The sequence below is a fragment of the Nannospalax galili genome, unplaced genomic scaffold (assembly GCF_000622305.1).
Source record: "Nannospalax galili isolate Female #2095 unplaced genomic scaffold, S.galili_v1.0 scaffold488, whole genome shotgun sequence".
NCBI classification, from domain to species: Eukaryota; Metazoa; Chordata; class Mammalia; order Rodentia; family Spalacidae; genus Nannospalax; species Nannospalax galili.
Window position 1 is genome coordinate 294,129 of NW_008360316.1, and position 12,410 is coordinate 306,538.

General features: G+C 46.2%; 1 protein-coding gene across 2 annotated transcripts in view; it reads right to left on the reverse strand.

The window, feature by feature from the left end:
• The window catches only part of Fam124a (family with sequence similarity 124 member A), a 56,602-nt gene that overhangs the window by 23,005 nt on the left and 21,187 nt on the right, over nt 1–12,410 (reverse strand). For both annotated transcript variants that reach the window (XM_008824956.3, XM_029559599.1), the window contains exon 3: nt 4,485–5,218. In XM_008824956.3, coding sequence (XP_008823178.1) covers nt 4,485–5,218 — 734 coding nt within the window. The remainder of the gene's footprint in view (nt 1–4,484; nt 5,219–12,410) is intronic.

A 12,410-nucleotide genomic window follows, 5' to 3' on the forward strand; every position in this document is an offset into this window, starting at 1 on the left:
ATGATGCTTGGCTGGCAAGGCCATCCTGTACTTGTGAGCTCCCCATGAGAAAAAGTCTGTGAGGTCCAGTTGTGCTGAGTATACAGGAGTGGCTGCAGGTGGGCTACGGTGGCACCATGGACATGGGCAGACAGGAGACTGTGCTGTCAGGACTCAGAACCAGGGAGATCTGTGTACCCAAAGCATGGTCAGTTTTCCCCAAGGACTGTGTATCACAGTTGATGAATCTTCATTTTTTTGTTTTTGCTCCTAGAAAACTCCAAATCAAATTTCAGGCCTATTTTGGGAGTGATGTTACCAAGCAGAACTTTCAGCAGGGTTGGAAAACTTTATGTCCACACTGTTCAACATGGCAGCCAGCAGCCACATGTGGCCCCTGAGCACTTGAAAGGTGTCTGGCATTACTAAGGAATGGTCTTTTATTATATTTACAATTTCATATGTGTACACTATGTATTCTGGTCCCTCCTATTTCCTTCCTGCCCCTACCAGTCCCTCCCACTATAAATCTTTCCCTCCTATTTACTAGTTTTAGGGTTTTTCTTTTCTTTTCTTTTCTTTTTTTTTTTTTTCGGTCTTGTTTTGAGGCAGGGTCTCCCTGTAGCCACAGCTAGCCTGGATTAACTACGGAGTCCAGGCTGGTCTCGAACTCACAGAGATCTGCCTGCCTCTGACTCCAGAGTGCTGGAATTAAAGATGTGCACCACCACACTTGGCTTAGTTTTAGTTTTGTTTAGTGTACCACAAAGTTTAATCAGAGATGTCTCTCTGATCCTGAGTTTGAAACCATCAGACCCTCGTGGGAGCACAACTGGATACCATGATTCCCAGTCTCCTAGAATTTGTTGGTTTTCAACAGGTCACCGGTATGTGGTAGGGCTCCATGAATGTCTTCCCACTCCACAGCTGACAGTTAGGAGGGTGAGACCTCTGTGGACCCAGTACCAGTATGCACAGTTGCTCTGAGTTTGTGGTTGCCATGGCCCTGTCTAGCTTAGATGATATTTCACAGCCCATCTCCCTCTGTAGCCCTTATATTCTTTCTGCCTCCTCTTCCACAGTGTTCCCTGAGCCTTAAAGGGAGGAATGACATTTTAAATTTAACTCAAAATGTAAATTTCAGTGGCTACATGCAATTAATGGGCACCACTGAATGACAGAGCTAGAAAGAACATGGGAAACAATATATTTTCAATATCACCCCAGGTTTATCTTGTTTTCTATCAACACTCACTCAATCTGTTATTACTCTTCCTACCAAGTATGTAACTTTATCAGTCATCGTAAATCTCATTAAAAATGTGAGATCTACTTATAAACACACAAAAAGAAGATGCCATAGTCTTATTCCCAAACTTTTCTGGACCAGATGCCCGTCCTTGTGCAATAATAGCGTTAACATGTCTGTTTCAGGGAGGGGATTCCAGGGAGAGGGTAAATTCCTTCCGTTTCTATTTCTGTTCTGTTTCTTTAGCCAAGTGCCACTTACTCAGATGTTTACTTCATAAAACTCCATTGAGTTGTATATTTACAACTTGGGGATTTTTCTTCATGTCTATTATTTATAGTCTTCTCCAGTAAAAAGTAAACAAAACATATAAAGTAAAACCAATTGTGTTCAAATACAGTGTCAGTTTAGTTCTCTGAGATGCAAAGTCATAAACTGGCCTTGACTCCACAGAGCTGTAGTTAGTATCATCAAGCATTAATGAAAAATCCCTAGGATTCAGTGTCAGTGAACCCCATTTGCCTCCTGCCTTCCCTTAAACCTGGAAACAGAGAAGGAAGCAAAAGAGTTTCAGGTGTGTCCTTGTACCTCATCAGATCATACTGAGACATCTCCAAATCTTTATGAGGGGATGGGCTGCTTATGGAAAAGCAAAACACAACAAATCCTCATCTTTTCTCTTCCAGAAGAACTATAAAGGGAGGAGGTAGTCTCTGATGTATAGAATTTGAACACAACAGAGCAAGATGAGAAATGAATGCAGCCCATCTGAACAAGGCAACTAAAAACTACTCAGTGGAGATTTTCTCCAATGTCTAACTGCATCCAATTGAACAAAAATATTACCTTAAAATTAGATTTTAAAAATTTTTATTTATTAATTTTATTTTATGTGTATGAGTGTATTGCTTGCATGTATGTAAGTGCACTTGTGTTATGCAATTCCCATGGAGGTCAGAAGAGGGAGTCGGATTCCCTTGGAACTGGAGTTACAAATGATTGTTAGATGCCATGTGGGTGTTAGGAATCAAACCCAGGTCATCTGCAAGAGCAACGAGTACTCTTAACCACTGAGCCATCTCTCCAGCCCTTAAAATTAGATTTTAAAATGGTTTTAGGGAACTGTAATGATTAATTTTGATTATCAACACTTGACTGGATTAAGAAATGACTAGCCTAAGGCATTCATGGAGACACGTCTGAAGGTATCTGTGAGGATGTTTCCAGAGAGTTTCAACTGAGGAGGGAAGACTCACCCTGAATGTGGAGAGTACCATTGCCTGGGTTGGTATGCCAGACTGAACAAAAAGAAAACAGAGAATGCCAGCTGAGCACCAGCATTCATCTCTCTCCACTTCCTGATCTGCTGGGATGCATGCAAGCAGCCTCATGCTCCTGCTGCCCCAGCTGCAGGCCTCTCCTGCCACCAAGCCTTCCCTGGCCATTCATTCTCAGAACTGGCGGGGGGAGGGCAATTTGTCAGCTCTGCTCTTGTAGGTAACATACTGCTACTCAGCATACTGCCGTTCCAACAAAGTTCTGCATTTCTGTGTCCAAGGTGTAGATCTTTTTTCTTACTCTTTTCTTGGTCCCCCTCACTTCAAAAGCCTGGACCTGTATAGGCTTTATAATAATCATGTAAATGTGTAGGCCATCTTTGGCATCTCCTCTGTTTCCTTTGAAACAGAGCCCAGACCCAGCCTTCCCACTTTGTCCTCTCACTTAGGTTATTAGAAGGATCAAGAGAAAACAGTCCTTCATGACTACAGAAAGGAAGAAATCTCTTCAGCAGTCCTCATGTTCATTTTGGTCTTTAGTACAAACATAATCCTTTGCATTTCAGTAACCTTTACTGGTGCAGCTGTCATACTTTGCATAACAAATTGGCAGTCTTTAAATGCATTTCAAAGGGGATTAGAGAGCAAACTCTAGTGTTCAATTCATTCGATAACAAAACCATGTTACTTGGTTTCTTCAAAAGGAAGTCTGAAAATGATCTAGCCCCTATAAACAACAGGCATCTCAAGGTGACCCTCTCCCTTGAGCAAGATGCCCTGGCTGCAGTTTGGGCTGGTTATCTGATATGTGCTTCTTCATCTCGTGATATGGGGATTAAAATTCTGGTGCTTAAAGCTGGAACCAACGCTTAAAACTGTGAGACTTAAAATTGTGAGACTTTACCTGCAATTCCAGTAGCCACAATCACCCCTCTAGAATTAATGACCCCAAAATGGATGTTTGTTCATTTCCTTCAGGTAGCCAAACATGAAAAGTGGGGTGACAGAGTCCAGGTTTTACTGGCGATGAGGTTAGAACCAAGGGTCTTGAGCATGCTAGGCAAGTGAACACCTGAGCTCCATCACTGAGCTACATCTCCAGCCTGAGGCAGTATGGAAACACAAATCTCTATACACTTAGAGCTGACTTACCTGCTGATTCAAGAAGACCTGGGTTAGAAAACAGTTACCAGACAAAGTTAGATATATTCTTTAACTTTATGCTCAATTTTGAATTCCAAATTGTAACCTGTTATCACTGATGACATTGGGATGAAGGATGCATGATAGGATGCAGGAGAAAGGGGAACTGTAAGGTACTAGCCTGGGAAGGATAAACCAATGTACTCTCCTTAGAATGTACTCATCCCCTCTTGGGGTGGGGTCCAGAGGCTCCAAAGGCATCATTTACTCCTTCAAATGTTTATGAGGAAGTTACTTTCCAAAAGCTCATTGACTTAAGCTCCTGAGGCAGCAACGGTAGATGGTAGGAGGTGGGGGCAGAGGGAAGGGAAGGCTTCTCTATAGACTGCCCATGTACTTTACAATTTTAAAACCCTACCCCTGGCTTCCCTTAAGTTCCTTCGTGGAAGTGAAGAATACATTGAACCCCTCCCCCCAAGTGTGAGAGGTCAGATTCAGAGATCTTTAACAGCAGGTGAGAGGCCCCTGTACCACTCCTAAGAGCCATGGGTGTTAGGGGGTGACCCACAGGTGACAGAGGGAACATCTGGAAGAACAGCACATGCGCATGTGTCAATGGAGGCCTACACTTCAGGAAACCGAAGAGAAGCATCAGGAGCCTTTCCGCCTCTGCTCTTGCTTGAAGTGTGGGGACACCCTGATCTCCTCTAGGATGGACAAGGCCATTGAGCTCTCTTTCCCTAACTCATGGCTCTAACTCCTACCTGGCTTTCTGGTAGAACAGATGGGCAGACAGACAGACAGACAGACAAGAGATGGACAGACGCCCTCTGTACCTGCAGAAGGATCTTGTTGCCATCGTGATCCTCCGTCTGCCAGCGCCCCTCACTGATGGGGCTGCAGGGGTTGGGTAGGAGTGGCACAAGCTCCCCGATGTCTTTCACCCGGAACTCCAGCACGGAGGAGTCAGTGGGTACCGGGCTCTGGTCGCGGGGCAGCCTTTTCAGGGAGAACTGGATGTCCACGTCCAGGTTCGAGAAAATCGGGAAGATGCAGAAGTCCGCTTTCCGCTGGCTGGGGCTCCTGCGCAGTATCAGCTCGTAGAAGCGGAGGCTGTCGGTGTAGTTGTCGTAGCGACAGTAGATGGTGAAGCGCACGATCTCTTTGCCATAGTGCACTGGTCGGATGGCCCACAGTGGAGTCCCGGGCGCTAGCGTGAAGAAGTCCTGGCTGCAGGGCAGGTAGGGGAGGAAGCGGCCGTGCACGCGCTCCGTGTGGTGGTGGCGCCAGGGCGGCCGCTGCAGCATGCGATGCAGCTGCAGGATCTGCTCCTCACCGTATTCCTCCTGCAGGAACAGCACCACGGCCAGCGCCGGCTGTGCGCCCTTGGGGGGCTTCCTCCTTCTGCGGCCCGAGCGCCGCTCGGACACGCGGAACAGCGGGAGGTCTGGGTGGACCCACGCCAAGACCTTGTCAATAGCCTCTTGCATCGGCTGGGACTCCCCTGGGTCTGCGATGATGTGGATGCTCACCAGGAACGGGTCCTGCGCCTCCTCCAAGGAAAGCTCACCTGGGGGCATGGATGGATGGATGGATGGATGGATGGATGGATGGATGGATGGATGGGTGGGGTGGGTGGATGGATGGATGGATGAATGAGTTGATGGAGGAGTAGATGGATGTTGGATGGATGGGTGGGTAGATGGGTTGGGTAGATGGGTGGAAGAATGGGTGGGTGGGTGAGTTGGTGGAGAGGTAGGTGAGTGGATGGATGGGTGAGTGGGTGGATGGATGGATGGATTGGTGGGTGGAAAGATGAAGTGACAATTACTACATTAAGAGGATCAGCAATGACATATATTGCCTTGGCAGAAAGGAAAACCAAATTCTAACTGAATGGAATCCATGACCTTTGATTTTGTGATCCCAAGTTCAGGTGCAAAAACTACTATGTGAGTGTCCTAATACATAAAAAAAAGAAAGGGCTATTTCTTCCAGCACTGGACAGTATTAGGAAAACCTTGGTCCCCCTGCCTGTCCATCAGGTTTCAGGCTTTCTTTCGGACAACAAAATTAAGTCTCTGCTGACTCAGAAAGAACAGAGCCACCAGAGAAGACACTGTAACTTACTTGTAGGCAGAGGTAGTTCAGGTTTCTAAAATAACCACAGTGCCTTATCCACAAGAGCCCCCCACACCACCTACACTCTTTAATTTACTCATTTCATCATTCTACTTTGTTCACCCCTTTACTGGACTTTTAGGGGCTCCATCCTATGAGGCAAGGGGTACCCAGGGAGGACAGGGAGCCCACTCTAATACAGAGATGAAGCATTCTGCCCATTGCTCACTCGTTGTAGGAAGCCTAGGACTGCGCTGTTGGAGACACAGGAAAGAGCATTCAGGGAATGAGTGCAACACACTGGGGCTGCGATCAGGGGTTAGTATGGTGGGACAGGTACTGCTCAGGTAAGGCTGCTTTGTTCTTCCTGAATCACATCCATTCAGAATCTCACACTCCCTAAATGGGTTCATCACCCTTCCTGTGTCCTTTGGCAGAATGCCTGGAGGCATCAGAGTTGAGTACAAAGCAGAGTGTTTAACTTGGCAACATTTTCCTATGGGGTGAGGCATTACACTGGCAATATTGGCAAATGCCCAAGTCAGACTCTATACCTGAGGAAAGGCTTGGGCTTTTAAAGTGTGATCTGTGTGCTTTTATCTAAATGCTATGACTGATCTTAGGGTAATCAAGACAACTGTGAAACGGGTGGGATGAGGTGGGCAAATTCATCTGGAATCTAGACCTGCCTTCTCAATGTCCACTAGGACATGAGGCAGAGTGAGCAAGGGTCTGTGATATCCAAGCAGTGCAGCAGGCCTTTAGCAGCCTTAACCTCAACCAGTTCATAGGATTACAGGGCATTTGGTATAGTAACAAGACATCCCAAGTGGACTTATGAGCCCCTTTCACACGTGTACCAGTTGTCATAGGGCACTAATATTGTTAGATCAAAACTTAGCTGTTCATCTCAACTCTGTTATCTAACTTGAGAATAGTTGGTTTTATTGCTGTCTTTTCTCTCATTTGCTCACACATTATTTGAGCAATTGATGTGTACAAGTTGTTAGGGATCACAATAGGAGTCTATCTGGATAGACTCTTGAGTGAACAGTGCTCCCCTAGAGTTGTACAGCCAAGGGCAGCATCCTTTTAAAGAACTACAGCCACTAGTGAGAGTGTAATGATTGAGGTAGGAAACAGATATAAAAACATAAATTCAATCTCATGTGTCTATAAGGAATGAAATAGAATAGCATCTTGGAGTAGGGGTCAGATTCTAAAGTCAATAAGACATCAGGGCTACCTACTGACAGTATGATAACTGAAAGCTTCCTGGATTCCTTTCTTTATTAATTATTTATTTGTGTGGGGAGGTGGGAGGGCTACACACTTGTGATGGTCTGTGTGTGGAGGTCAGAGGACTACCTGTGGAAGTCAGTTCTCTCCTTCCGCCATGTGGATCCTGGGGATCAAACTCAAGTTGTCAGGCTTGGCAGCAAGCACCTTTACCCACTTAGCCATCTTACCAGAACTTCCTGAACTTCTAATGAAGAACCAGATAGTAATAACCTGCAAAACCACACACTAGGTATGCAGGTGTTTCTTTGGGTGGACACAAATGAAACAGCCAGCACACAGGGCTGTGTGAGACAGAATACTCTTGTTTCTTTAGACCCCTACTCAGAGAACCAAGCTTCACTCTTCAGGAGGCTTTTTGGAGTAAAGAGGTTTCTGGAATTGAAGGACGAATAAAGTAATCTCAGTTCTTCCACAGTCACGGACTGGAATGGCAGGTGAAATTATTTCAACTGTCCTTCTTTCCCTCCCTCCTTCTGAAGGGCACATCTTCCTGATTTTGTGTGCACCAAATATGGGCCTGATGAAGTTCCATTCCCATCTATACTAAGAAGGAGAAAGCCTTTCTTCTAAGAGGCTTTCTGGAGGAGGTTCCATGTGCCCCAGTCCTGGCAAGTAAATAGTATTTCACTTAGATTAACCTCAAATGTAGAAGGGATTACCATAGGAAGAGGGACACTATGAGACACTGTCAGGCTTGAGGAGAGGGACACTGTATAAGGAATGAGCATTTGGAAGCTGGTGGCAAGTATGGCCACAGACATGACTGGAGAGACAGACAGGAGCCAGCACCAGCTCAACTTGGTAGGTGATAGAAAGCTTTAACACAGGGATGTTGCAAGCAAGTCAGGGAGGAGGTGGACTACAGGTAAAGTAAGGAGCAGAGGGATTGGTAAAGAGGTCAGACAAGGGTATCAAGGGCCAGGTACTGTTAATGTACCCATTTTTTTTTTTTTTTAAACTACCCTGTGTCCTTACTCTCTGCTATGTGACTTTAGAGCTCTTCCACTTAATGTGTGTGAAGCATATTTTCCCAACCTTTGTGACAAGACTATACACCTAGGTTTGGCTGGTAGACAATGAGCTGGGCCGTGTGCTTTGGTTCATCTTCCTGTATTTCTGACATTTCCACGAGAATGTGCTCCAGTGAGCCTAATAGTCCCAGGAAGAGGATGGGGTCAGAGCCACCCAAGCAGATGTTAAGAGTCATGTAGATCAGTCAGGGTTAGATTGTTGAGCCAAAACACATGGGAAATAAAAATGATTGCTGTTTCAAGCCATGGGTAAGGAAATGGTTGTTATGCAGCAGTAGTGACAGGTGCAGGCGGAATAGGGGTTGGCAAAAGAAATGAGGTATACAGGCTAATTAGGAGGCAGAAAGATCAGCCCTAGAGCCCTCAGGCATGGGGCAGTAGTCACGACATAGGAGAAGGGTGTACTGGTGCTTCTGTGCTGTTTAACTAAGATAGCAAACAGAAGAGAAGGTCCGGCTTGAGGAGAGGGACCAAGAGTTCTGTTTGGGCCACCTGCCTTTGAAGTGTGAATGACTTCCATGAGGGATGTCCCTTGGCAACTGGACTTTGGTGTTGTTAAGTTAACAGGCAAATCAAGGGTGGACCTGTGCTACCTGTAGACAGTGTCTTGCATTTCTGTGGTTACTGGATATGTGTGTTCCCATCCTGATTTGTATTATGAAAAATCCATCATGATGTCTTGGAGAGCAGCTAGAGCTCCATACTCCTCTGACCCTGTCTTTGCTTGCTCTCTCTGCCTACTTGGCTTCTTCTGTTTTGGTGAGCACTGACAAGATCAGCAACAGCAGGAGCAGTTGAAGCAAAAGTAGTGAAGATGCAAACCAGTGCTAACCCCCTAGCTGTGGCACCATGCAAGAAGGCACCACAGCCACTAGCAAGCACACTTCCCTCTCTCAGGCTGCCTCAGACTCCTAATGCCAGAGGAGGCTGGCTTTGCTACACACTGATCAACACTCAGTATGAATGGGAAACGACAGAAAGGTTTTAAAAAAAACAATGAAAAAATTTGGCCAAGAAATTAGGGAAACAAGAGTATAGAAAGCAGAAGGAATGCTGGGGAAAGAAGTTGTGAGAGAAGTGAGGTGACCCCTTTAAGATCCAGACTCAGGATGTACACAGAGACCCAGAGTGATGAGTTAACTGACACATGATGCCTTATTTACTTATTTATTTTAAGTTCTGAATGTAAGAGCTCATTTCATTCTTATACAACTCTTGAGGAGAGTGAGATTATTGTCCCCATTTTAGAAAGCAGGAAATACAGGCACAGCGGCCAAGAGACTCGCTAAGGGCAGGCAGAGCCAGAGGTGGGGCTCTCTCCGGCATGGAGGTGTGTGAGCTCCATCGCCCCCTCTTTCTGCTGCTTGCTTCCCAGTGGAATGCCCAGCGGCTTACTCCACTTTGTTTGACCAGGCTACCACTACCTTGCCCCTCCCTCTCAGGCTGTCTGCAGCTCTTTTCCTTACTTTTGTCTCCCTTCCCGGCCACCAGCCAATAGCTTTGAATCTTGGATATTTATTTGCATTTCTTTCCTCTGGTCTTCAAGTCTTTGCAATTCAGCGCTGGCCTGGAGGGCAGCTCAGTCCAGAGGCCCAGGTGGGGGTACTAGGGGAATAAAGGCAGCAGAGTGACCTCAAGAAAGCCCATAGGTGGGCAGGAGAAGTTGGGTGTGAAGAGGCCAGAGGAGGTAGCAGTTGAGATTCTCAAACAGTGTTGTCAGGGCCCTCAGCCTTATGCCACCTCCAGCGCTGCACAAAGGTTTCCCAGAGAGCAGGAACAAAGGCTTTGCTGAAGCCTGCTCAGATGGCTGTTTACAGCTCTGCAAAGGGCAGGCTGCCCAGTCTTGGAGCGGGAGCTGGGCTAAAGCACTGGGCCCAGCCCGTAGTGCTGGCAGCTTGGATGCATCCAAGAGCAAGCAGGTGGAAGACAAGGCCAGAGCCTGTGCTGGCTTTGCACTGCATGAGCCTGGCAGAGTGGCTGAAGTCCCGCCCCAGCACAGCTAAGGGGAACCCTGCAGTGACAGCAATATGCTTGCTGGTGCCTACTCCAGGTGACCCTGAAATAGACTCAAAGAACCACACAGCACAGCTCCAAACTGTCATCAAGTGCTAGAGTTACAGGTATCTATCTCTGTGAGCAGGGAACCAAGTATTTGAGGGGAAGGAGAGAAAATATGAATAATTAATTGTCACGAAAATCCTCTAGGCTTCCTTGGGGAAGCAGAGGCACTGCAAGGGTGTGCTCTGTTTTATCATATCTATTACTCATCTTTTTCAAGAACCCCAGAGAGCACCTATTCTGTTATGGCGAAACACAGCAAATGGTGCAACACCACAAAGACCTGCCTGTCTGTGGCCCATCAGACGCAGGGAGCCAGCCGCGCAGGAAAGACCAGGCTTCTGATTAGTCACAGTCTACCCAAGGGAGAAGGGAAGCTCCTTCTCATGTGATTATGGGCAATCACAGTTTCCTGTGAGAACGTGAAACAACACAAGCTTTAAAGGAAGCAGTGGTAAGGTCAGGCCTTCTAGGAGGAAGGGAGTGCAGTCGGTCCAGGTTTGGAACACCCCTCTCTCCCAGTGTTCCCGTCCCATAGAACCCTCTTGCCCATCTAAGAAGAAAAATCTGACAATATCAAACATTTATTAAATGCTTATTGTCTGCCAAACACTGTCCTAAAATCTTTATCTGTGCGATCTCATTTAATCTTTGAAAGTATGCTAGAGGTGTATTTTCCCCATGATTCAGCTGAAATAACCACTGACTTGTTCAAGGCTTTTTGGCTAGGGAAGGTCAAGGACAATCTGAGTCCCAAATATCCCCATAAGTATGCTTTCTGTCACCTCCTAAATCTTCTGTCTTTGCTCTAAACCTGAGTTTGCCTGGCTAGGGCTCTAGACCTAAGACCACTTGGCTTCTTCAGCTCAGGTGGGTGTGATCCTGCTGTGAGGTCTGACCAGTTGGTAGCATGGGGACCCTACATGTGTGCTGTGGAAGAGAGGGCAGGGGACCAAGGCCTTTTTGCTTGTTGATAGATTGGGTGCTAGATGGCCACTTGGCTCTCTCAAGGCTACTCGTACCACTGACCCTCCCCTCACTTTACTACTGTTCTCTGAAGTTCAGGGCTGCACACCAGACTTGCCTGTATTATCTCCCACCATCTGGTCTATCTCTTAGAGCTGACAGACTGGTATATCCCCAAAGCACCTACTCCTGGTAGTGGGCATGTCCAACTGAGAGTTAAGATCCATGCTTCCAAAGTGCCTGCTTGAACTAGTTTTAGCATATTAGAAGCTCAGAAATTCCTTTCTAGAAGTTTTGCCAATTGATATCACTGTTATTGTATCCACAGCTTGTCATTGACACCTGGCAACTCGGTTGCAGTCATTTATTTAGTCAAGGAATGCTTACTGAATATCTGCTATGTGCCAATAGTCCTTGCCTTTGGAGAGTTTACAATCTAGTGTAGAAAGACAGTCAATACATGTTGACATAGGAAATTGAGCAAACACATGTTCAATGTAGGCATAGTAAGAGATTTCCAAGGCAGCAGCCAGAACCAGGTAATCAACTGAACAAACTCTTCCAATACCAAAATGAGGCTAGGGGGCTTGGAGTAAGGGCACCTCCAGCTGTTTAGGGAAGCCAAATGGGCTCTGGAGCCTGCCTTGAGGCCCTATAACTTCAGGCCCTGGAGGGTGAGTTAATCTCTATTTGCATCTCTAAAGCCTCACTCAGTGGTAAGGAATGACTAGCTCCTAGGCGCTGGCAAGACTGCCAGCTAGAGGTTTGTGACCCAGTAGCAGGTTAGAAATGTAACAGAGCTGACCAGAGCATAGGACACTGAACCAAAAACAGGTGGGAAGACAGGAGGGAAAATGTTCCCGTGCTAAGGAATATAAATTCCATGGGGAGCCCCCCTCCCCCATTAAGCAGCATGGGTCTTCCCAGAATGCCATCAGAGAGGGTACAAGCTCCTACTTGGGAAGTCAACTTATCTGGAATGTAATGAACAACCTGCCTTCCTGGCTTGTAGCACATTTTAAAATGCCAATTCTTTGCATCACTGAACTAATGAGAAAATTATAAGCAATTTCCTTAGCTGCCAAGACTTAAGATAAAATCTGACTTCCTCAATTCTTGGTAATTTTAAAATTTCAATAAGACCTTTGGTCAGCCTTTGAATGGCCAAGACTGGTCCCAGTGCCAAATAAAGTTGCAATTTACTATTATATACAATATAAATATTATATATATATTATAGATGCTGGGGTGAGAATCCTGGAGGGTTCTTACTGTGGAAGATTC